Source organism: Drosophila yakuba, unplaced genomic scaffold, assembly GCF_016746365.2.
Source record: "Drosophila yakuba strain Tai18E2 unplaced genomic scaffold, Prin_Dyak_Tai18E2_2.1 Segkk4_quiver_pilon_scaf, whole genome shotgun sequence".
Lineage (NCBI taxonomy): Eukaryota > Metazoa > Arthropoda > Insecta > Diptera > Drosophilidae > Drosophila > Drosophila yakuba.
The window spans coordinates 567,520-593,213 of NW_025048816.1; the positions used below are offsets into that span (position 1 = coordinate 567,520).

Here is a 25,694-nt window from a genome sequence, read left to right on the forward strand (position 1 = left end):
CGATTATTTTTGCTTAGAAACGAGGAGAGACATCAGACCAAATTAGACAATAATTTAAAGGTCCATTCCTTGTGGCAGAGGTGCTGGATGGAGACCATTATGTCTTGAAATCATTAGTTATTGAGCGAAAAAATAAGTACTCGCATGAAGCCTTGGGAAGTATGCCGACAGAAGAGATTCCTGGAATGTTGGATATGTTTAATGAGAACGCATTGGTGGATTCCAATGAGAGTGAAAACGTTGAAAGAGACGTTACAGACATGTTCGTGGATTTGAACTATAGAAGGTGTTGAAAGAGACGCCAAATCGTTGAAAGAGACGATAAAACGTTGAAAGAGACGTTAAAGAAAGTGTTGAAAGAGTTGCTATGGACGATTGTGGTTCAGATACTATATCTTTGGCAGTGCACATTATGGAGTTGTTACAGTGCTAACAGGCACACGAGTTATTGTGTTGGCTTGATAGATGTCTGCCGATTGACGTGTGGCAAAAGGCCGTTTTGATTGGTGACCTGAATTTTAGAGTACATTGCCATTTTTGGTAACTCACTGTCCGGCTGATGAAAATTGTATAACAAATTCAAGTAAAAAAAAAAACAAAAAAAACATGATCCACAGCCTTTCTGTCATTGAGTTGGTCAAATGAACCAAAATAATTATAAAGGCAAACAACCTTACTAATACTTACAAATTGCTATAATTGTTATTTTCAGGGAGTACTACATAATCTGCTATCTAATAAATGAAATAATAAAAGCGAAAATAATAACTTTTGTAACACGCGAGGGCGTGTGCTGGTTAGTGTCGCCGCTTTACATTATATGTAGCTGCTTTATATTATATTTGTCATGCTGAAGCATTATACCATGTTAATGTTCATTTAAATAAATGATGAAATGTAAATCAATTCGCAGAATTCTATACAAATCGTCTTGTGTCCGTTCGATGCCTGGGCTAACGGTTGTTTCTGTTTTGCGTAGCCTAGGCGCGACATGGCTGTAAGAAGTGTGGCGAGCTTCGAGTAGTTTAGGGCCTGAATTCCAGTGAACTTCAACGCGAAAAAAAATGCAAGAACGCAGTCGCGTAGATTTGGGGTGCCAGGTCCGTTATGCTGATCTGTCACAAGCCTATAAATACTGAGTGTGGTGTCGATATGACACAGTCTTCATTTGCGAGTTCAGCATGTCATTGGCTAGGACACGCGCTGCCCTCGGCATCGATGTAGTGAACGAAAATAATAATTATGCTCCGACATACATACATATATGAATTTGGTTATAAGAAAACTTTTGAAATTTTGGATTTAAAAGCTAAATCGGTTCTTTCGTCGATTTATACTGCTAGCGCCTCCTTGTTTATCAAGACTCGTCTTCCTTGATACTCATTCTGGTGTCTATTGCGCCAAATCTGGTAAATGTAGAATGCACAGCCTGCTGAATTTTGTTGACGTGCTTGTATTACTACTCGTACCTTGGGTCGTCGATGCTTAGCTGGGAAATTATCTTTAGAGGCTTGAAAAAAAATTCATTTTTAAAGTCGCTTTATAGGGGAAAGAAGACAGTTTTATTTTAATGCCTGAGGTAATAAATACAATTATTTTACAAAAGTGAAAATATTTAAATAAAGTGAAAATATTTAACATATTTTTTAAGGATCTTGTAAGTCATATCTTCGCTGACATCGTAGATTGTGTAGGTGATGTTAGACACATTGTTGGACTAAAATGAACAAACCAAACTTTTTCCGACTCGGGAGGGTTTTTTGTCGTCGATAAACTAAAATACTTTCGAAATTGGAAATTTAATCATGTCAAATAGGCTCCGAGAACAAAGGTCAAGACATTCACAAAAAATTTCGTTGTTATTGCTGTCAAAAAGGGTCTAAAATATTTTTAGATATATAGGAATAGATGGGCGATCTAAGCGCAGACTTGTGAACGGCTTCATGAACGGCGATTTCAAAAATTATTGAAAGTTTTCAAATTAAATCTAATTAGGCAAATTTGCCGAAGCAACCTGCAGTAGCGATAAGTATAGATTATAATATTAACATATGCCCACTGCCACAATAGCGATATTTGTTCCGATCGGCTAATGGTTATTGTTTTAATTGAGGTCTTTGTGTTTTTCGTTAATGCATTAAAATACTCAAAAAAGTATATGAAATTCCTGGCTTTACCACAGCAGCGAGATTAGATTGCGAGTCCGTAGGAAGCGGAGTACGACCACAAAGGGGAATTCTCGTTTTTATTCGAGACAAAATTTTTTAGAACGTTAGTCTTTTCTTAAGTGGTCGCGGGAAATGTGTGGATGTTTTTGTTGTGCATAATGGGGCTACACCAAAGATGTTTTTATAGAGTCCCTCCTAAATCTACACAATGAGACGATCCTCATACGAAAACAACAGCAGCAAAATAGCAAAGCTAAAATTAATTAAAATATAATGTGAGAAAATTAGGCACGAATTTGTATTTAAGCCAGGTGGGGCCACTTCTACCATCATTACCCTCCCAACCGTAGTCTTCCATGTAATATTTATTTTTGAAGACCCCTAATGTAATTAAATATGCATCATTTAATTATGCTCTCCTGCCATAAAGATGTTAGACTTAGATTTTCATCTTAATAAAAAAATTTTAATTATCAACATAAAATGTTCTTTTTTTCTCGGCTTTCATTTCTTGCGGTGTAGATCGTTTTAAAAAATATAATAAGTATGGGATCCAATCTAATCTTTTCATACTCTTATGTCTTAATTCCCTAAGTCTGCGTTACTAATTTATAGTTTTTTTTATTCTATTTTATATTACTTATTCTAATTAAATTTATAAAAATTCTATTTTATTGATGTAGTAGTGCGCGGATACGAAGGACTAGCAAGTATTGTGAAATATAAGTAATACTTATCGTTGTTTTATTTTTTTATTTGTTGTTATTTTGGCTTTATTTACTTAACCGCATAATTGAAACAAAAACTGTTTATATTGCTGAAAATATATATTTACATGCAGATAAAGTCAATATGAATTTTTCTCACCGTCGATGTTCTCGCTCGTCAATGTTTACATTACATTAAATGGCTTTAAATTATGAGTACATTCAAGTTTCATTCATTCATTACATTCATTGTTTCTGCAACATTTTGCGAGAACAGATACATTAGCGGCAGCAGTTATGTTTTTGCTAAATGGACACCCTGCGGAAGGCGAGTGCCTTTCGTTACATGGAAGCCGAATGGTTACTTCGCTTATGGCCAAATAGAAGACATTGGGTGTGGAGCAACTCGCAGTCTCCATTAGCTAAAACTCCGCACAAGTGCAAATGAAGATTGCATGGGGAGGGCCTGTCGTTCCCAGTCACGCAACAAATCAACGAGTAGTAAGTAGCGATAAGACCATTCCCTAACTTGTTTTGCTATTTTTGCGTAATCCGGCTGGCTGGCCCTGAGTCTTTCTTGACTTGGCCTCCTTTCCCTGCCCGCCTCTCTCCACCTACCATTGTTTTGCTCATTGTTCGGTTCATATAAAAATCAGTATTTAAATAGTGTATTAAACCTAGTTTTTTGTCATTATACTGCAGCAAGTCCCCAAAAGCAGGAATTTGCTTTTCTTTGACTTCCGATTGAACGGCTCAGTCATAACATTTTGGTGGCCCATGAGGGGAACTTCTGTGATTTAATGAAATCTTTTTTTAACTGCACTGGAGGCAAACGATCGGTTTCGGTGGATTTATTAACAAAGCCCAGCTTTCTGCAACACCACGCTTCCTCTCTTCGATACGTTCATATTTTACAACGGAGCAACGGTTCTGCAAACGACGGACAGAAGGAACACGGACTATCGACAGATTCTGCCCATATAACGGACTAAAAGATCATGGGCAAAGAAGATAAAGTTGGTGTTTCGGATTCCGTTTCCGATGTCTTCGCTGGCCTTTATGCGAGGAAACTGGATTTGATTGAGAGGTTAACGCAATGTGAAAAATCGAAGCATTATTTTGCTCAACGCCTCAGCACTTTGGAGGACGTATCAAAACGATTCCAACCACAGCAAATTAGTGGACCAGCTTTGCCCACAGCTACAGCCATATTTTTCCACGCAACTAAACAACCAGTTTGCCGAAGAGGACGGATTTTTTGCAGCGTCTCGGAAGACTGCGAGAACAAATTTCAAACATCTCCTCCAAGGTCCATCAGAGGCTTCAACACCGAAGTCAGCGTTGCGCCAAACATTCCGATGCCAAAACTTCCCGTCCCTCGTTTCACAGGCAGTTTTACTGACTGGCCGTCTTTCTTCGACAGTTTCTCTCAGCTGGTGCATGAGAATGCCTCACTTTCCAGCATTAGGAAATTCTATTTCCTGAAGCAAGCCTTTCCAGAAGGACGGGATCAAGACGTCAGCCACATGGCGTTGACGGAAAATGGATATGTTGTTGCCTGGGATGTCGTCGTCAAACGCTGTGACGTTCCTAGATGGGCTGCGCTGGGTTCTCAACCTGACAAACGTCTGTATCAGCGATTTTCATCTTTTAAAACCAAACATTGCTTCCTGCGACCACTGGTTAGTGCACCACCTACTCACAAAACTCCCTACAACTACAACGCAAGGAAGCATTCTATGGAAAGCTGCGTCGCGATTCCTACCTTCTTAATGCTAGAGAAATTTTTGCTGGAGCGTCTAATCAGCTTTGACTTAATCCAGAGTCGCTCTCAGCCTATCTCACCACGACACCGTCTTCATTCCCAAGGGCAGCCAGCAGACCACTTAACAGCGCCACTCACAGAAACCACAGTTTTCATGTGATCACCGACACTGGAACCACACGGTGTACGCTTTGCCAAAGGAATCATATTTTGAGACGATGCCCAGAATTTCTTGCCAAGGACTGCTTTGCTCGTAAGACGATCGCGTCAAGGCATGCCTCAACTGTCTCAGCTCGGCCCACGCTCTTAGCCATTGCAGCAGCTCTCGCAATTGCTTACAGTGCGGCCAATGACATCACACGCTGCTACATTTTCCAAGTGGAGCACATAACCCAGCTCTACCGCGACATCCAACTGCCAATGGTTTCCGTACGATGCAGGGCATCCAACAGAACGCAGCTTACGGCTCATCTGCTCCCTCTTACCTGCAGAGCGCAGCTTACGGCTCATCTGCTCCCTCTAACCTGCAGAGCGCAGCTTAAGGCTAATCTGCTCCAACAAAAACGCAACTCCTCAGCGCAGTTGCCAAACAACGGAGTCCCTCCGCAACGATCCTTGCTACCGCTCTAGTCCGAATTGTCAACAACAGCACGGGACAATCAATGTTGACGAGGGCATTAATTGATCATGGCTCTGAAGCAACACTCATTTCACAGAACATTGTACAGAGTCTGGGCCTTGCGCGCCGTCTTACGTCAGCGGAAATAATAGGAATCGGTGGCTCTTCTCAAACCAAGAGTCGACACAACGCAGAAGTTATGATAAGTTTGTGCTCCGGGTCGCACTTCACGACTTTCGTGTCCAACGCTTTTATTCTTCGCACCCTGACAGGACTTCTTCCGAAGCGGGACATTAACATCAACTTGTATCGATACCTGCAAGGATTGCAGCTTGCTGACCCCAATTTTACCCGTTGTGCACGTATAGACATAGTAATAGGTGTTGATCTTATCCCACAGGTAATGCTCCCGGAGATTCGACGAGGCATGCACGAGGATCCCATCGCACAGAATACCCTCTTAGGTTGGATTGTCTTCGGGCCTGTCATGTCTCCCGTGTCACAAACAGTCACCGTTCGCTGTAACGTAACAAATCTAGACGATATGGTGCAGAAGTTCTTTGAATTGGATCAAGTTCCCACTGAACGCCAGCTCACTCCTGAAGAACAAGATAGCATTGAATCGCTTCCACGCCATGGAACGGAAACTTCAGAATAAACCTGATTTTCACCAACAACATACTCGCACAGGACATAACTTTAAGTGAAGAATATCACACTCAAGCAATGCGAATGGACAACTACTTGTCTCCTGCAGCACAATCCCACATCATTCAGTCCTAAAGGAAGAAAGCCTTACCACTAAACTCCGAGTAGTGTTCGACGCTTCCTGCTGAAGCTCCAATGGAGCTTTTTCGGTACGTGTTTGTGGCTGATATTCAATAGATGTATACATGCATTGCAATGCATCCAAATGATTCTCAATATTAGCGGATTTGGTGGCGCGATTCCAATGGGGAATTAAAGGAATTTTGCCTCACGACAGTCACCTTCGGAACCGCATCAGCACCATACAGTGCCATTTGTATGATCCACCAGATCGCCAAAGACAAACGCCATAACTATCCTCTCGCGGAAAAGATATTGCAACGGGATAGATAGATATTGCTCTTCAAATACGGAATGATGTCAGATCAGCCCTCAGTTCTGCTGGCATGGAGCTCCGGAAATGGGCATCGAACCATCCAGACCTACTTCGTGATATTCCCAAAGCAGATTTATGCAACAACTCTATCTTTGAGGTAGACAACAACGGCGCCATTAAAACATTAGGATTGTACTGGCAATCCAGCAACGACGACTACGGATTTAAAATAAACTTCACAATTAAACCCACAATGACTAAAAGATCGCTTTTATTCACCGTAGCACGTCTTTTCGAACTTTTAAGTTTTTTTAGCACCCGTCATCGTCGTTCTACTAAAGGATGTTTGGAGCTTTCGCCTTCAACAAGGCGATGGTACACAAGGTATACTTGATTGGGACGATAATTTGTCAAATTCGCTCGCCGAGCGTTGCCAGCAGTACATCGATCATCTTCCATACGTACAACAGATTAAAGTACCACGTTGGTTTGGTTTCGACTTAAGCAAGATTGTTTCTCTTCAATTGCATATGTTCTGCGATGGATCATTATCTGCATATGCATCGTGTGCGTACCTCAGGGCGGTGTGCCTGGATGGTACCGCGACCACATCCTTAATGGCATCACGCAGTCATGTCACTCCAATACTGAGAGTCGAACTCTCTGGTGCCGTCCTTTCCACTAAACTGGCAGTATGCTACACAGAAGAATCCAGCGGATTGTGAAACTCGCGGCTTAACACCAGCACAGCTTGCCCAACATAAGCTATGGTGGAACGGACCAGACTGGCTACAAAGAACTGGCTACTGAAAATCAGTGGCCCACTCTCAAACTCATGTCTCCAGAACCGGACAGCGTATTAAAAGAACAGGTAAAAAAAATCATCAAGGCGATCTACTTCAGCCTCGCTAATTTAGTCTTTTTCTTCATACAACCGACTCGTATTTTGTATCGCTTTCATCCACAGGTTCGCTCATAGTACTCGATGCGAGGGAACTGTACGCCAAATGGGACCACTACGAGTGTCTACTATAGTTTTTTTAGTGCAACGCGACTCATTTGCTGATGATTTGACGAAATTACAAACTTTGAAAGCACTCTTCAAGAACAATAAGCTCAGTCAATTATCTCCCTTTATTGACGACGACGGTATCATGAGACTGCGGGGCCGGCTTAGAAACGCGTTGCACATCATCACTCAGCAACGCACGCCCATTATTTTACCCAAGCTGCATCATTTTACAGACATGGTCATTAGAAATGCACATCTGAGCACGCAGCATGGAGGAACACAACTCACTTGGGCGGTCACTCAGAAGCAGTTCTGGATAGTCAATGGCAAGCAAGCAGTCAAAAGACTGCTTCGCCAGTGTGTGTCTTGCTTCCGACATCGACCTTCACCCTCCAGACAACTAATGGGGGATCTACCATTTCCCCGGGTCAACCCGCCGAAACGAGCTTTTGAAGCTACAGATGTGGATTACACAGGAGCCATCGAAGTCAAGGCCTCCAGGCCTCCAAGGTCCCACCACCTACAAGGCCTACATCGTGTTATTCATCTGCCTATCTGCGAGTAAAGCTATCCATTTGGAACTGGTAACAGGACTCACAGCACAACATTTTCCGTGGGCACTGCAACGCTTTATCGGTCGACTTGGGCTTCCAACGCACATCTACAGCGACTGCGGCACTAATTTTATTGCAGCGGACAAATCGTTACAGTTATGGAGCGAGAGGTTCCGCCAGGACGTTAACGAGACGGTCATCCAAGAGCTCACTAAACGTATGATTCAGTGGCACTTTAACCCACCGCGCAGTCCGAGTTTCGGAGGACTACGGGAAGCATACGTCAAAGCCGTTAAAGCCCATCTTCATCGCGCTTATCAAGATTTGCTGGTTTTCTACAAATACGGAAGCCTCTCTTCAAGAAGAAGTTGAAAATTAAATTGACACTATGATCTTACAAATATCCCAATGCAAGCACTTCCTCTTTTCAGGTATTGCGAACAATGGCTTAATACTGGACCCAGCATTGGGGGCGTCATGTACAGTCGTTTTTGGAGTACCCTTTACCCGAAGCAGTTAAAAGTGGCCCACCCGCACTGCATTTGTCCACCTCTGAAGAAGACTCCAGAATATTAACTTTGAAAAGTTAATCTGAATTTGGACATCACGCGATTGCGACCATCTACTTTCATACTTGCTGGCCGCGTTTAAATCCGTTCATAATAACATCCCCAACCATTGTTTTGAGTCACTGTTCAAATGAAGATCAGTATTTAAATAGGAAATTAAACCTAGTTTTTTGTCATTATCGCTGCAGCAAGTCCCCAAAAGCAGGAATTTGCTTTTCTTTGACTTCCGATTTAACGGCTCAGTCACAACATGGGTATTTATTCTGGCCTAGCTGTATAATGCAATGTGATCATCCGGATTTTCTGTCCCGGGCGGTCCCGCCAGACGCCTGTTCAGTTCCTACCGACTGTCCGCGCAATCGTCCGGTTTACGCTGCAGTCCCAGTAAAAGACGAACGTTCCACCCTACCTTTTCTCTCTAGCTGGTGCGGACGGTCCTGGGGGTCCGCTCAGCGGCTTCGCTGCTTCGTATGCGGACTCACGGCAGCTAACGGCTGCGCTCCCCAAGGCAAACGCCTGGTGGAACAGCAACCCTCAAACCCCACGTCTGCTCTGACTGGTGGCGTCGGTACCACGCCTGCTTGGATCGCCGGTCCCGGTCCAAACTCCAGCTTGTACCGTTGTTCTCCTTTCCCTGGTACGACGACGCCTACTGTTGACTTTTCGTCCTGGTCCAGATCGTGACGTCTCCCTTTCGCTCCTCACGTTCTTTCCTTCAAGCCTTCCGGTTTTCCAATCTCTCTCTTAACAGTTTTAATGTCTGCAAACTCTCTTTCTCCTCAGTTTCGCACGTAACTGGCAACGGCAGCCCCTCCTCCTGCCATCGTCATCTGCATTTGTACGGAGTTTTAACTCCCCCTTTCTTCGGGAAAATTTAAATTCGACCTTGCTGTTTCTGCGGAACATTCTTGAGATCCCGACGACGCCCACAGCTCTGTCTTGAGTTCCACAACGCCGATCTCCTTTCAGTTGTGACGATCTGTCAGTGCTCGGATGGCTCAAGGATGGCCGGGATTCGTCTCAGATATTTTATTTGAGTCACGTGGGGTTGCTGGAAGAGAATCCGACCCAGGTCCCAGAGGAGAAGCCGGTAGAATGATACAGTAATGGGGTCTTTATTCGTAAGTAAACAATGTGTTCACAGTCGCTTCAGGGTGGCTGCAGTCCTCGTGGCGAGATCGGCGACTGGTTGGCTCGGGGCGTCTTGTCTCGTTCCTGGGGCCGTACAGCTCTACGATGGATACGAATTGATGCCTGACTTCCGAGATGGCGGAGAATTAGACGTAATACGCAAAGACTACTATGGACTACTAAGACTACCTTATATAGCGGTTTGGCGGAGGATAGTGTGCCCGCATATCCCAACTGAATTTGGGCTGCATTAGTGTGGCCGATCTATTGCGGGCCAGTGTGACCCTTGACGCATGATATTGGCGCGCGCGCGCATTGTGTTTGAATATAAATGCATGTTGTGTATGTGTTTCTTTACTTCATTTCATTTTTTTCATTTACTTAATTTTCGTTATCTATGTCTTACTACTATGTGCGCGTTCGGCGCGTCATACAGTGTACTCCCCGTTCCTACTTTTCAAATTTGGCCACCGATTCTTATTTCCATGAAGCCACTCCTTTCTTTACTCTTTTTCCGCATTCCGTATTCTAGTCCTTTCGTCATCTGGTCACACTATTTCCTGTCGATCGATTTTTGCCGATAAATCCCGATAACTCCCGTGGGTGCGGCGTGGCCACTCGATGACCATAGTATTCCTGCAGTGTGATCCGACATGTGCTGCTAGTTCCGATATTTTTCCCCATCGATTGACACTATCGACCGCATTGTGATTGAAGCTTCCGATGACTATAAACTAATTTTTGCCGGTACGTTCGATTATAAACAAAAAACTTTTCTTCCTTGCTAAACCTTGACTTTTCCTTCCCTGCAGCCTTATTTGCCGTGTCTTACGGTACTGCTGTACCGCCCCTCCCCTTTCCTCGGGAGTATGTGGGTTCCTTGGTCTGGTGAGTGCATTACTCCTCTGTACCCGCTTACTTGTGGAATGCTCTACTGCCTGTATTTAAGATACGTTGGGTGGGCCTGTGCCTGACGTTAGTTGGTGAGTCCTGATGTCCGCGTGGAAGAAACAGTATTCCGGCTTGCTTGCTGCATGTCCCCTCTACTCTCGTCTTCGCCTGATGCTGAAATGGGAGTCGTGTCGCGTCAGTTCCCGGGTCCCTCCCATTTCTCCACCCCGACAGTGGTGCTCTCACCTTTCACAGGTGGTGGGGCCGTTGACTCAGGCGGTGGCCAGACGAAAAAACGCTAGTCTTCAAGCATGTTCGTTGGACGCAGTATTCCGGTTTGTTCGCGGCATATCTCCGTTGAGCTTTGGCCTGACGCTGAAGGGAATGACTGGCTCCATCCATTCTCGGTTGGCTTTACTGCATGCTTTCCCTGTTTTCTCCCGATTGATCCGCATCCTCGTCCTCGACATCATCCTCCACCAGATCCTGTTGCTTAAAGTCGCTGATGTGTACCGTGCGCTCGTTTTTGTTCTTCCGGTGGCGAATCTTACAGATCACTGGCGATACGAAATCTACAATCGGGTACGGCCCATCGAAGCTCGGAGCCAATTTGGACGCAAATCCATCGGCCGCTTTCGACAAACGGTGCTCTTTGGCCCACACCACTTCACCAATTCTTGGCTTCCCTTGCCTCCTTTGCAGGTTGTAGTCTCTTGCCTGGTCTTAAGACACTCTCTCCAGGTTTAGTCCCCACTATCTCGAAGATCTGTTTCATCTTCAAGGCCTTTCCTTCCGGTGACTCTGGTTGCCTTCCTGTATCTAGCGTTTCTCTGTCATATAGTGCGTCCGGTAGGCTTGGCTCGCGGCCCTGTGTCAAAAACCGCAACTCTTCCGGGATCTGTGTCAACATCTTTTCCGCCGCCTGCCGTTGATTCGGTTTGAACCTTGCGAACGTACGCATTTGCGTCTCTCTGCATTCTTGGCCAGTAGTACCGGGCTGCAAGCCGCGCAATCGTCTTACGGCTGCCTACATGGTCGGCTGCTGGGGAGTCGTGGCTGCCACGGAACGCATAGCTTCCAGGTCACTACATCTTCCCTCCCTGCTCTATGCGGAATCTGCCTGTAAAGGGTGCTATCCTCCCATACGTAGTCTGGGAACTTTTGAGGATGCCCTTTTATTTTCTCACGCATTTCCGAAATCCAGCTGCACTGTGTTCTGCGTTCTTCGCAGCATCTCTGGTTCTGTTGACTCCAATTCTGGCAGTGTTCAACAAGCCTTTCCTATACGCGACTTCGAAGTCATACAGCTTTAGCTCTAACGCCCATCTGGCAATTCTTCTCGAAGGGCTTTCTATGTTGTTCAACCACTTCAGTGCCATATGATCCGTCACTCCTTCGGCTCCGTTTAGGGTCCGGCTGCAGTATAAAATGACCTTTTCGCCATCTTCTGTATCCGGTGTGAGAATCGCGCCAATCCCGTAGTCACTAGCGTCCGTTTGCAGGATAAACATATTTCCGAAGTCGGGGCGCGCCAAGACTGGGTCGGTAACTAATCTGGCTTTCACCTCCTAAAAGTTTTGCTGGTGGTTCTGTGACCATGTCCACGTGCTACCCTTGCTGAGGAGGTCGTTGAGTTACCTTACATTGCGCGCGAAGTCAGGCACGTAACGTCGGTACCAAGATGCGACTCGAAGGTATTGCCTCAGTTCGCGGACCAATTACGGTGGTTGTAGCTGGGCTATAGCTGCTACCCCCTCTGAGTGCGTGCCTATGTCTTGGCTTGTGACGCGGTGCCCTAGGTACAGTAGTTCTTGCTTAAAGAATTGGCAAATACTGCGTTTATTCTTAGATTCGCATTCTTGAAGCGGCGGAACCCTTCCCTGAGGTTTCTTTTGTGTTCCTCTAGCGTGCGGCCAATCATGATGATGTCATCTTCTTACGCAAAGGCATGTGGCTACATTTCTGGTCCAATCACCTAATCCAGTGCCCGTTGAAATGTGGTCGACGCGGTGTAATCTAAATGGCATCACTCTCCATTGGAACAGCCTCTTCCCTGGTACCGTGAAACCCGTGAATGTCCCGGCTTGACTCTTCCAAAGGTATTTGCCAATACCCATCCTTAAGGTTCAGACTACTTATGAAGCGCGCCTCCCTAAGTTGGTCGAGGATATATTTTACCCGTGGCATCGGGAAGGCATCCTTTATGGATTTCGCGTTTATCTGCCTGAAGTCCACGCATAGTCTTCATTTTCCCGTTTTCTTCTTTACCATGACTATGGGCGAGCTTTACGGGCTCCTTGAATGTTCTATCAGTCCCATCTTCAGAAGTTCGTCTACCTTTGCATGATGAATCACCTGTTGCCGAACTTCACTCCTATCTCGAGCTATGCGTTGGTTTCGCCGCACCTTCTATCTGCCAACCTAACCTGCGTCGTATCCTTGTAATCGTTGCACGTGCAGCCAGCTCCTCGCTTATGAAGCTTGCTGTCGCCCCGGTGTCGATCGTGGCCTTGTACGTGTCCACATCGATGGCTACCGTTGCGGACAACTGCTGCTCCTCTTCGATTAATTTGCCAGTTCGTTTGGAGAGACGGCACCTTACGACCCCAGCTCGCCTCTCTGGGAACCATGGCCATTTCCCGCTCTTTGGCAGCATTCCGTACTTCGGATTCCCACTCTTTCGCACATCCAGCAGAACAGAAGTCTCTGGTTTCGGCATTCTCTTGCCCAATGGTCATGTCCTCCGCACCTGCGACATGCTTCAGGCGGATTGGTAACATGGGTTGAGTTCTGACCCGAGTTTTCCCCACTCACTCTTCCTGGGCCTGAGTACCTAGGTCGCCTACGTCCTCACACCTTCTACACGTGACGTGTGTTGCGGCTGAATTTATGTTCTTCCGCGAAGGCTTCCCGTTCCCTGTGCAGCTCCTCGTACTCGGCTGCCACGATCATGAGTGCCCCTAGGTCGTCCACATGGTAGGATCTCAACGCTATTCGGAGGTCTGGCGTGCAGTTCTCCTTGATGATCTCTAGCGTTTCCTTTTTCCTGTACCCCAGGGGTCTTATTAGGTCTTATGTAGTTCCTTGCGGACTGTCACGGCTGTAGCTCCTCTGCTGACTTCGTTTCTTCACGTTGTTGACTTGTATACTCGTATATCGGCCTACTTTAACGGTTTATTTCTTTTGCCTCCAGTCTCCTGATCCAAAGTCCACGGTTCTCTCGTTGGCTCGTTCCAAAGTCCAGCTTGTATCGTTATAGTCCCTTCCCTGGTACGTCTACGCCTACTGCTGACTTGCCGTCTCCCTCTCGCTGTCCACGTTCTCTTCTTCAAACCCTTCGGTTCTCCAAACTCTCGTTTTACCGGTTCAGTTACTCCAAACTCTCTCTCTACAGTTTAAGAGTCTCCAAACTCTTTTTCTCCTCAGTTTTGCACTGTCGTCACTACGCATTGTCTTGTTGCGTAACTGGCAACGGCAGGCCCTCCTCCTGCAATCGTCATCAGCATTTGTGCGGAGTTTTAACTCCTCACAATGCAAAGCAACATGATGTACAACACCACAAGGAAGCATATAAGACACCCGATTCTGACGGGTTTACGATACCAGATCGCTTTCCGATTGCACACATTCACGACTTCACCGAACAGCTACATGGTGGGAAAGTCTTCTCAACGCTTGATTTGGTAACGGCTGTACTACCAAATTCCCATGTCGGAAAAAGACATTCAGATATATGGATAACTTCAAAATCGATCGTCGAACAAAAAGGACATCTTCGAGCAGTGTTATCACGGGCTACGCATCAAATTAAGCAAATGTCAATTAGCGCAAACGCAAGTTAATTTTCTCAGCTACACGATAAAGGTCGACGCCATCCTCAGTTATGCTCGTCCTGAAACTTTTAGCCAACTAGGTTTTTTCTAGGATTATTTACCAAGAAGCTCAGCAACTCTGAGAGAAATTACTCCACGTACGACCGAGAGCTACTTGCCATATACGACTCAATCAAATATTTTAGACACCATATTTTTGTGATATATATCACAAGCCACTGATCACAAGCATTCCAACAGTGGCTGGAAAAAGCATCACCTCGACACCTGCGACCACCCTTCACATAAAAGGAACAGAAAATAAAGTTGCAGACGCTTTTTCAGAGCTTTGCACTATCTTTATATTTATTAATATACTAAGCTAATACCCATGAATTACATCTCCATTATTGTGGCGTTGAAATAAATGTTATAATGTTTTAATTCTCACCGGGACATGAACCCTTAAGACTCCTGAACCCAGAAGAGGCCGCCCAACAAAAACAAAATTATGAGTAATTATAATTACAAGGCAGCAAGGTAAAATGTTCTTAAATCCATCCGAAAAGTTTGTGGTTTATGGTCCCAAAAGTGAGAACGAAATGTATGAAACCCCCTATAAGTGTTTTTGTTAACTTTTGGCTAAGATGTGTAGTAGATCTTCGCAGTGGGAAAGAAGTAGCATAGACCTACACCAGTCGACGAGCCCATCCAAAGAATATTTCCGTGAGCGTTACATTGAAGATAATATATATTTAGATATATATTTAATGTTTGTTACATTCATAATTATAATTAGTTATCATTATTACTTAAGTGCGCCCAACGTAAGGACCACGAAATACAATTCTGTCTTAGCCAAGTTAGGTTAGGTTAGGTTTTACCGGCCGTCGGTTATCCGACGCACTTAGACCAGTAGAGGTCCGTTGTGATACCGTGTATGTTTTCCCCTTTTGCCCGCTGAGGTTCGTGTGAAGCTAGCAGTTTCCCCAGCCAGAGGCGCTGGTGAATTTTTGTATCCGATGTGGATCGGTGTCGGACAGGTCGGACTTGTGTATCAGGAATCTGCTTCCTAATTGAGAAAGTCTTTTCGTTTGCAGTGCTGGACAGTGGCATAGTAGATGCTCTACTGTTTCTTCCATTTCTTCGTCCCTACAGCTACGGCAGAAATCATTATACGGGGCATATAGTCTTCTGGCATTGGTGCCTATCAACCAATGCCCTGTGATGACTCTCATTGCAGTGCTGAGGTTTGCTCTGGTTTGAGGTTTGCTCTGGGTGTTTTCCCATATTGTCTGTTTCTTAAGGTTTAGGTTTTCCCTAAGTAGTAGTTTACAAGTGGCTAAAGGCATACTCATGCCCTCCATCTCTTGTATGAGTGGCGCGGAAGTGCCCTCTTGAGCTAGTTCATCTGCGATGCAGTTGCCTTCTATGTCCCTGTGTCCGGGTACCCATATAAGGCTTATTACGAATTGTTGTGTCATCTCGTGTAAAGATGATCGGCAATTCGATACTGTTTTCGAGTGACTTGAGATTAAGCCAATCGATTTGATAGCTGCTTGGCTGTCACTGAAAATGTTTACATGTGAGCCTTATGGCTTTAGTGATTTTAAGTGTTTTAGGGCCTCACTTATTGCTGCCACTTCAGCCTGGAAGACGCTGCAATGATCGGGGAGTCTGAACGAGGTGCGTAGGCCTAGCTGTTCGGAGTAAACTCCTCCTCCTACTCTGTTCTGTAGTTTTGACCCATCCGTATAGAAGCATATAGCATTCTGGGGGCCAGGTATTTGTGAGTTCCAATCGTCCCTCTCTGGGATGATTGTGTTGAAAGGTGAGTGTATGTACTCCGTAGGAGTGCAGTAGTCTGTCCTGGAGGGGACTATTTGAATGTTTTTTAGGATACATGAGTGACCCACTTCTTGTGGGTTCCACTGTTTGGTATCTCTAAGCCTGATTGCCGCTACTGTGCCCTGTTCCATGCCAGCTAGTTCTGGGCTTGGGAGGTTTAGTATGGCATTTAGGGCTTTGTTTGGGGTGGTACGTAAACCACTGCTGATGCAGAGTGCCGCAACTCTTTGCATTTTTGCTAGCATTTTAATGCTGTACTTTTTTTCAGAGCCGGCCACCATACCACGACTACGTACAGTAGTATTGGTTTGACAATGGCCGTATATATCCAGTTAGGGTGTCATGCCCCATTTGAGCCCTATTGCTTTCTTGCTCGTGAAGAGTGCTTTTGAAGCTTTTTTATATCTGTCTGTGAGGTTCAAGTTCCAGTTTCGTTTCCTGTTAAGTATTACGCCCAGGTACCTTGCGCTGTTACTGAAGGAAAGTCTTTGATTGTTGAGGATAGGTGGGACTAAGTCTGGTATGTTATACTTCCTAGTGAAGAGAACCAGCTCGGTCTTTGAGGGGCTAATTCCTAATCCGTTGTTTTTGGTCCAGCTGGACAAAACACTGAGTTTTTCGCTCATGAGATCGCATAGCGTTTGGGGGTATTTGCCTGTAAAGATGATAGCAACGTCATCCGCATAGGCTATTATCAGGCAGCCCCCCTTTAATGTCGCGTAGTATCGAGATGACTGCTATGTTCCATAGAAGTGGGGAGAGGACGCCTCCTTGCGGAGTGCCTCTGCTGACGTGCCTAGTGAGGGTTGACGCGTCTAGTGAAGACATAACCTTCCTGCAGGTGAGCAGTTGGTTTATGAGTCCCACCAAGTGGCGGTCCACCACAAGGTCTGTCAGGGCTCCGGTAATCGCCGTTGGGATGACGTTGTTAAAAGCTCCTTTTATGTCCAGGATAGCTACCAGTTATTATTCCTTTTGGGACATTGATTTTTCTATCTTGGGGACGAGAGAGTTGTAGAGAAATGTCACAAGTCATCAGTTTAAAGTCACAAGTTTCTTTTTAATGAAAAGGTTCTGCCCGTTCAACGGTTCACAAGTATCTGCATATTCGATCTTAAGTATATTTCGGCTAAGCCTAAACCGCGTAGCTGCGCTGCCGGATACGCCATGTATATCTTATATATCTTTGCTTATCGCGAGAGTGAGTTATGCACATATGTATTGTACATTTGGTCGGCGTGGGAATGCTGACCATGCACTTATACTTTGTAGCCTTCAAGCGAACGATCATGTTGCATCCGTCTTGGAGTTTATTGACATAAACATAGAAACAAAGTGTGCTACTTTTAATATGTTCTTAATTTAATGTTTAATGTTTTAATGTTCTTAATATTACATATGCGCATACTACTGAGTGTAGTGCTGTCTCTGTCGATTTCCCTTTCTTGTAGGCGTGTTGCGTGTTTGTGATGAGACTAGGGTTGAAAGTTGATCTCAGATGCAGGCCGATGATTCTTTCAAGGGCCTTTAGTAGGAAGGATGACAGACTGATTGGTGTGAAGTCCTTGGGGATCGTGTGTGATGGTTTCCCAGTTTTGGGGATGAAGACAATACGGGACTCTAGCCACGATTGTGGTAGGTGTCCAAGAAGTAGGGACCGCTTAAAAATGTCAAGAAGCCAGTTTATGGCTATATTTCCCGCATGCTGGATTTGTGCGGGTATGATTTTGTCTGTACCTGCAGATTTGTATGGTTTAAAGCTGTGTATGGTCCAAGGCACGACCTTTGGGTCTATGAACAGTTCGATACTTGCCAGTGTGGCGTTTGTTTGTTGGGGGGTGAGAGGGATCCGTTGGGATTTTTTTCCGTAAAATATTTTTGTATTTTTGTCAGTCCGTTTTCCTTGGGTTTGTGAAAACTTCTGGTTTTGAGGGGTTGACTGTGAGGGTCGCTTCTATTTACCTGTGGTCCGAGAAAGAGTGCTTATCTAGCACCCTGCAGTGAGTAACTGTGGTCCGAGTAAGAGTGCTTATCTAGCACCCTCCAGTGAGTTACTGTCTCTAATAGTGGTTTAGAGACGAGAGTTAGGTCTATTACTTCTTTTCGGTTCTTAATGATAAGGGTGGGGTGATTACCTTTATTACATATCAAGAGATTTGAACTAAAGATAAAGTTAAAAAGAGACTCACCGCGGTCGTTTGTGTCTGTACTTTCCCATTGTGTATGGTGTGCGTTAGCATCACAGCCTATTAGTAGGCCTATGTTTTGCTTTTCGCTGTCTTCTACCAGTTTCCTAACCAGTTCATCCGGCGGTTCTTGCCTTTCGTAGGCCATATATGATGACAGCACTCGGAACGGAGATGGGTGACTCTCCACGGTAGCTGCCGCGTTATCTGCATCGCTGTAATTATGGAGCAGAAAAATGCTAAGGTGCTTTTTGGCTAGAATTATTTTACCTTAGGCTATTATTTTACCTTCGCTGGGAGCTGTTAGAAATATATATTCCTTAGTCCCTAATTCTGAAACCTTTCCTCCCACTATCCAAGGTACCTGGACTAGGACTATGTCGAGTCCATCTTCAGCCAGATGGAGTTGAAGAGCAGCAGAAGCTGCCTTACTGTGGTGGAGGTTTATCTGCAGAAGCCTCACGGACATCTGCTGTGGGCCTTTCCACCACGGTTGTATCGGCTCCCTCCTCGTCCGATGTGTCCAGGTCTGTCTATTGACCCATGTTCGCAAGGCTGTGGAGGATTGAAGCATCGGTCGAGTAGCCGACCTCGGTTTTTGATGAATCAATCTCGGAGGCGATCTCCTTGATCCCTCTTCCACTGCCTTCCTGATCCTCCTTGGCGGAGTCCGATTTGTAGGCCCTTATGGTCACTGAGCTAAACCCGAAGTTTAGCTCCCCGTGAGCGGCCTCAATGGGAGCTAGGGACTCCTTGTTTAGAATGAGGATGGCCTGGTTTGTTGGTCCCTCCATTTCGTCAACCTTCACCACTCGCCAGTCCGAGGTGTGAAGGTGCAGGTTGCAGCGCTGCAGCATGGTGAGGATCTGGTCCGGCGCCTTGATGGATGCCCGGGGCCGGTAAGATACGTCGGACCAGCTTAGCGAAACAATTCCTCATACAACTCCCCCAACTCTTTTACTGCGGCTACTCCGCAGAGCGTTCATTGTCACAGGCGATTACCTTGACGCCGGCTTGGAACCCTCCCACGTCTTAGCAGACAGGAGGGGGGCCAGGTTTCTTGGCCAGAATCTCAAAGCATTGAGATGGCTAGGGCTGCCTCTACCCACTTCCACTTATTACGTGGAATCCTGCCACTCGGGTCGTTTCTGTCGACCACGTCCGGGAAAATGCGGTTTTTCGCGATCTCCGCAAAGGATCGCCCTGGCTGCACGCGTTGCCGCTTTGCCGAGGGTTGGGAGGGGACGTCCTGGGAGCGCTCCCTCTTAGGTGGAGGTCGCTTTTTGACCTCTGTGGGCTTGCGTGGCTTGGGGGCTTCCTTGCCGAAGTTTGGCAAAACGGATTTAGCCCATTCCACCTTTTTCATCCACTCAGCCGAAGGACCCGTTTTTAAGAAAGGAGATTCGCGACGCCTGGGTAGGGCTTCTTAGAACAGGGGTCGCCAGGTACCCTGAGCTCTCCGTTTGAGACTGATCTATTTTGTGACCCGGGCCCTCAGTCAGGCTGGCTCTCGGCACGGGTCGAATGACGCCTTAGTCCGGCCCGGGACGCCCGACTACCCTTTGCCTGCATCATTTGGCAGGAACATAACCTTGCCAGGGGACCTGTTTCCAGCCGCCCTCGCGTGGAGAGTATAGTCGCACTTCCGGGTGTATAGACAGTTACGGCGCGTTCTTCTAGCAAGCTTGACACTACACGTTATTCCCCTTGTCCATCACCCGACTGACGGACTCTTGGCCAAGTTAGTAATACAGAAAATTTCTCTGGGCAAAATCGACCAGAATAGGCTCGTATTGCTACGGTTTGAGAATATCAAGTATTTTCACTCAATCAAACTTCGAACTTCACCCAGAATTCCGCCCACGATTGAGCGAAACGTTTTTTAAGAGAAACCGAAGTATTATTCCCTTATATTTTTTTAAAAGCCAAAAGTTTGGTCATTAAACGCATAGGAACTGCAAGTCAGCTTTTTATACCCGTTACTCGTAGACTAAAAGGGTATACTAGATTCGTTGAAAAGTATGTAACAGGCAGAAGGAAGCGTTTCCGACCATATAAAGTATATATATTCTTGATCAGGATCAATAGCCGAGTCGATTTGGCCATGTCCGTCTGTCCGTCCGTCTGTCCGTCCGTATGAACGTCGAGATCTCAGGAACTACAAAAGCTAGAAAGTTGAGATTAGGCATACAGACTCCAGGGACATAGACGCAGCGCAAGTTTGTCGAATCATGCTGCCACGCCCACTCTAACGCCCACAAACCGCCCAAAACTGCGACGCCCACACTTTTGAAAAATGTTTTAATATTTTTTCATTTTTGTATTGGTCTTGTAAATTTCTATCGATTTGCAAAAAAACTTTTTGCCACGCCTACTCTAACGCCCACAAACCGCCAAAAACTGCTACGCCCACACTTTTGAAAAATGTTTTAATATTTTTTAATTTTTGTATTGGTCTTGTAAATTTCTATCGATTTGCAAAAAAAACTTTTTGCCACGCCCACAAACCGCCAAAAAGTGGCCTTCGCACTTACACTAGCTGAGTAACGGGTATCAGATAGTCGGGGAACTCGACTATAGCGTTCTCTCTTGTTTTTTACTGACAACAACGAAAGGCATATCAAACATGCTCAGCAATTGCATGGTGCGAAGCAGATGTCTACAGGCATCGACCCCATGGTCGCCTGATCGTCTAGCCGCTGCCTGTCTGCCGCGCTTGTTGTTGTTGTCATTTTAGGAAAGCATAAAGGGCGAGCGCGTGTAACGTTGTTGTTGTCTTCATGTCTTCACGAAGCCCATGTGATGTAGTTTTTTATTTGGTTTACTTGTCTGATCTTTGTTGGGTTTGTCGAATGGGGGAATTGTCACGGCTTACGTCAAGTAAATTTATGTAACTTTGTATCTTGTTTCGATTCTTTAAAACTCAACTGTATTAGTGTGGAGCTTTAATATTTAGAAACACTCACAAAAGGTGTGCAAAATATCTTTGAATTTTGTCTCTCTCAAATTTTCTCTCTATCAAATAAATCTGTTTGATGTATGCACATATGGTTTGGTTCGTTTCGATCCCTGAATAATTTGTCGCATTACGCGCATGCAGCTGATCGACGTGAAAATGGTTGGTTTAAGCAACTAGTTGGGAGATTAAAGACACGTAAACTTAGACATAGATTTAAAAATTGCGAAATTTTGTTTATTACTTTAGTTATTAATATTAATATTTATTATTATATTAATATAAACATTACAGCTAGCCAAGCGTTTTAAGATGTAAGGTTTATAATCACGGGCCAAGATATATACTAAGCCAGTCCAGGATCCTTCACAGAAATATTTGTTTGTGAGACAGGTGGGCTAAAGGGACCTGCTGGCCGGGGTCTTAATATGGAAAAGGGCGAGAATGTAGGGGATGTAGGGGTCGCCGCAGGGGCGTTGCGAATATAATGTCCCACACAGGAAATGGCTGCGATACGCGGGGCCGAAACAGTCTCGTCCGGGGAAAACGGCTGCAATGCGCGGGGCCGCACCCGAACGGGGCTCGAGGGGAAAAGTCTCGTCCGGGCCGCACCCGAACGGGGCAAGAGGGGGAAAGAAGAGTGATTGCGGAAAAAGGATTGAAATTTTCCGGTTTTCGGTCTCATATATTTACAATTTTTTATTAATATATTAACTTCCTAGAACTAGTCGCTGGCTCACCCAAATTTACTCCTCCGGGATGGTGGCCAGCCTATCCATGGTGGCTGCCAGCACCAGTTGTCCTTCGCCCTGATCCTCCTGTGATCTTCCAGTCGTGGTGGTCGGCGTCCCACTCCTGTCCACGTGGCCACTGGTATTTACAAATTGAAGTGTCTCGCTGGGCGGGCAGCGGTTCGTCCAGCCGCCGACCGCTCTGCACGCACAAGCGTTGTCGCCTTCGGCCGACCCAAAGTGGAAAACCACGTGGCGGCGTCGGGCTTCGGCTTGCCCGCTACCATGTGCATCGGTCGATCGTGGATCGGCTGTTTGCATCGCTGGGGCTCTGCCGATATTGCTGGCCCCGTGTGGCGAGGCTTGGCCTCTTATGTTGCGGGGCTGCTGGCCGGTATGGCCAGTGCTTGGCCGCCGGTGTTGCGGTTGCGATGTTGCTGGGCCCGTGTTGCCGGTATTGCGGGCTTGATGTTGCGCTGGCGCGCGGGTGGGTGTGTGTATGGGGTGCTTAGTCTATGTGCCCTCATGGGGCACAGTCTTTTATTCTAACTTATATGTATACCCTAAATCCCAATATTATCCTATCCGTAAATCTAAGCCCTATCCTACTTATCTTACCAGTTAATCCTAAGCCCTTATTCTACAAATAATCCTAAGCCCTAATCCTACCGATTAATCCTAGCAATTTACTCTACGAATTAATCCCACTAATTAAACCAACCAATTAATCCTACCTACTTAAACCTAAGCCCTAATTATTCCTACAAGATACAAATTAATTTTATGTATAGGGCGAGGGACCCAATAGGGGTCCTCACAAACAATTAAAATGCCGAAGTTGGAAGTTCCAGAAGGCCGACAGTGTTCGCTATTCTAATGCTATTTATATTCAGACAAAACTTATACAACTAAATGAGGGCATGAATTTCATTAGTCCTTTATCACAGGGCACTCCAAGTTTGTTTTGAAAAACCAGGAACTCTTTCCGAAAATATGGGGCAGCAGAAGGGCCAGGTGATAACTAAAGGGGGCTCAACAAATAAATAAATTTTTTTACTTCTATTAGGATATAGCAACACATACTTATATAATGCATCTACAATCACGAGAATAAGAATTTAACGGTACTTGTTCAATTACATCACTCCAAAATGACTAACACATAACACATAACACATAACATAACAAAACTAAAAGTGCTTATCGATCGGCGTGAGAAACTCTTCTTATCGTATGACTTTGAAGATTCAAAACCAGAATCTAAAAGCAGGGGAAGGGGTACCATTACCCCGTTCACTCAGTTGGATTGCGACAAAGAAAATGCAAGTCGACAATTACCGAGTCTCCGATGACCCGGTCAGCGGCCGCAATAGATTGCAGAAAGTAAAGAAAATCTACACCAGTTCCGGGCACACTTCACCGAAGGGGGTATTGACTCCCCAAAACAGGGTAAAGCGAGAAATATGATTCCTAGGTGGGAACACTTGGCATAGAAGACCAATAGATCAGAAAAAGCTCTATGCCGCTACAGGAAATAGAAGGAGTACAACATACCCTGGAATTCATCGCTGCTATACTGATCTTCCTGACTGTGAACCGGTGCATGGCCGTTAAAGTGAACATCAGCAAAAACAAACAACAGCAAGTGCTCGCTCCAAGTAACCTGGGAGCCCAATAACAGCCAAACCGTGCTTCAAAAAAACAGAAACCCAACTCATTTTATATTATATATATATGCATACTCCACTTAGTGTATTATTTTTTATTTTGTGTTTGTGTATATCTTATTATTGTTCGGTTACAATTAATTGGTGCACAAAGGTATATGTATGTATAACTCCATCACTATATATAGCAACACCCAGGATCCAACGCGTCGAGATCTCTTCGCTCCGGATTAAAATGGGGTAAGTTTGACAGAACCCTGTTCCCAAGTTTTTACTATATTCATATATATATACATATATTCTCGATCTCATTTTATTTTTACAACATTAGTAGATCTAAGTATATTTGTGTCAGGTGTAAAGGAAAATATCTTATTGTTAGCCTCTTCCAGGCCATTTATTTTATTTATAGAAGTTAAATATTTTGTGTTCAATATTGCTTTAACTACCTGCTAACCACGGCGTCGTGGGTTCAAACCCCACCCATGACGAGAGCATGGCCACACAAAAACTTCCTCTCTGAAATGCTTTTCTAACTTTTAGAAAGTATTCTTCCACATAATAAATGATTATTACAACAATTTTCGGCAACTTCCACTTTCCCCAACGCCCCGGGGGCACCCACATAGTACCAAGCGCACCCTGTGTTTTTCTGCGAACAGCAACAACACCCAGCAGGGCGAGCGCGCCACCAGACTGTTCGCTTTTCTACGAATAACATCACAAGACCGTAGACGTCAATCCCCGATGGCGACAGGTGGCAGCCCTACCACTGGGATAAGCTGCATTTGGCCAATCACCAGATCGGTCGAAAAACTTACAACGATTACTGAAACTAATACGAGAAATTTAAACATAAACGGCTCCCCAAATTCGATAACGACCGTAGGCATCTCAAAACGGACACGAATTGGACAATGGAACGTTAGAGCTCTAAGAGAACCATCTAGGTTAGCACAGTTCGAGGCGGAGATGGAGAAACTTCACATTGCAATAGCTGGAATCAGCGAGATAAGGTGGGCTGGCAGTGGGGAAACAACAACATTAGATAGCAATCTAGTCCTACACAGTGGCAACAGTGACGGCAGAAGATATGGAGTGGGAATTTTCGTGTCCAAGTGCATAAAGAAGGCACTGGTTTCCTGGAAACCCATTTCTGATAGAATCATGACCGCCAGGTTCAGATGTAGAGCTAGATACATAATAAACATCACTCAATGCTATGCCCCGACGGAAGACGCAAACGACGACACTAAGGACGACTTCTATACTGCCCTTGCAGCAACCCTCAATAAGCTACGGCAAGGTGATATTAACATCCTCATGGGTGACTTCAATGCAAAAATTGGCCCCAACAACACCGGACTAAGATCTGTCATGGGCCAGCATGGAACTGGGACTCGCAACGATAACGGAGAAAGATTAGTGGAACTCTGCCAGCTATTCCAAATGGTCATCGGCGGCACAATATTCCCACACAAAGATGTCCACAAATACTCCTGGACATCTCCAAGTGGTAATACGCGCAACCAGATCGACCACATATGCATTAGCAGGAAATGGAGACACTCGCTACTGGACGTACGGAACAAAAGGGGAGCATCTATAGACAGTGACCATGAGTTGGTCATTGCAGAACATTTAATAAAGCTCAACCGCAACCACTCAAGGAACACTGGCAACAGTCAACACCGGCGAGCGCCCCCTCTGAACCTGCACCTCCTTAGCGACTCTACTCTGAAGACGAGAATGACGTCCACGCTGCGAGAACAGCAGATCCCCCTAGAAGACCACCCATGGGAGCACACCTGCAGGCAACTAAGGACCACGGCCTGCAACAACGCGGAAGATCGGACTGGATATTTGAAGAACCTGGGACCTGATTAGAAGGAGGAACCACCACCCATCACAAACAGAACAAACCAGTCAGAGATCTAGAAGGTAACCTCCTATCCAATGGTGACGCACAAATCCGAAGATGACGCCAACACTTC

The 25,694-nt window shown here is 45.4% G+C and overlaps 3 protein-coding genes across 3 annotated transcripts; all 3 read left to right on the top strand.

Moving 5' to 3' along the window:
• Positions 1 to 2,821: 2,821 nt before the first annotated feature.
• Positions 2,822 to 8,634, top strand: LOC120322271. Its single transcript, XM_039377322.2, has 2 exons — positions 2,822 to 7,214; positions 7,311 to 8,634. Exon 1 carries the CDS (start codon positions 3,874 to 3,876, stop codon positions 4,798 to 4,800), a length of 927 nt encoding a protein of 308 aa, XP_039233256.1. The 5' UTR covers positions 2,822 to 3,873; the 3' UTR covers positions 4,801 to 7,214; positions 7,311 to 8,634.
• On the top strand, positions 7,498 to 7,920 carry LOC122319656. The gene has a single exon (XM_043207253.1). The coding sequence runs from the start codon at positions 7,498 to 7,500 to the stop codon at positions 7,918 to 7,920; it is 423 nt and encodes a 140-aa protein (XP_043063188.1).
• Positions 8,635 to 22,429: 13,795 nt separating the features above from the next.
• Positions 22,430 to 25,587, top strand: LOC122319657 (craniofacial development protein 2-like). Its single transcript, XM_043207254.1, has 2 exons — positions 22,430 to 22,520; positions 24,590 to 25,587. Exons 1-2 carry the CDS (start codon positions 22,430 to 22,432, stop codon positions 25,585 to 25,587), a joined length of 1,089 nt encoding a protein of 362 aa, XP_043063189.1.
• Positions 25,588 to 25,694: the final 107 nt, after the last annotated feature.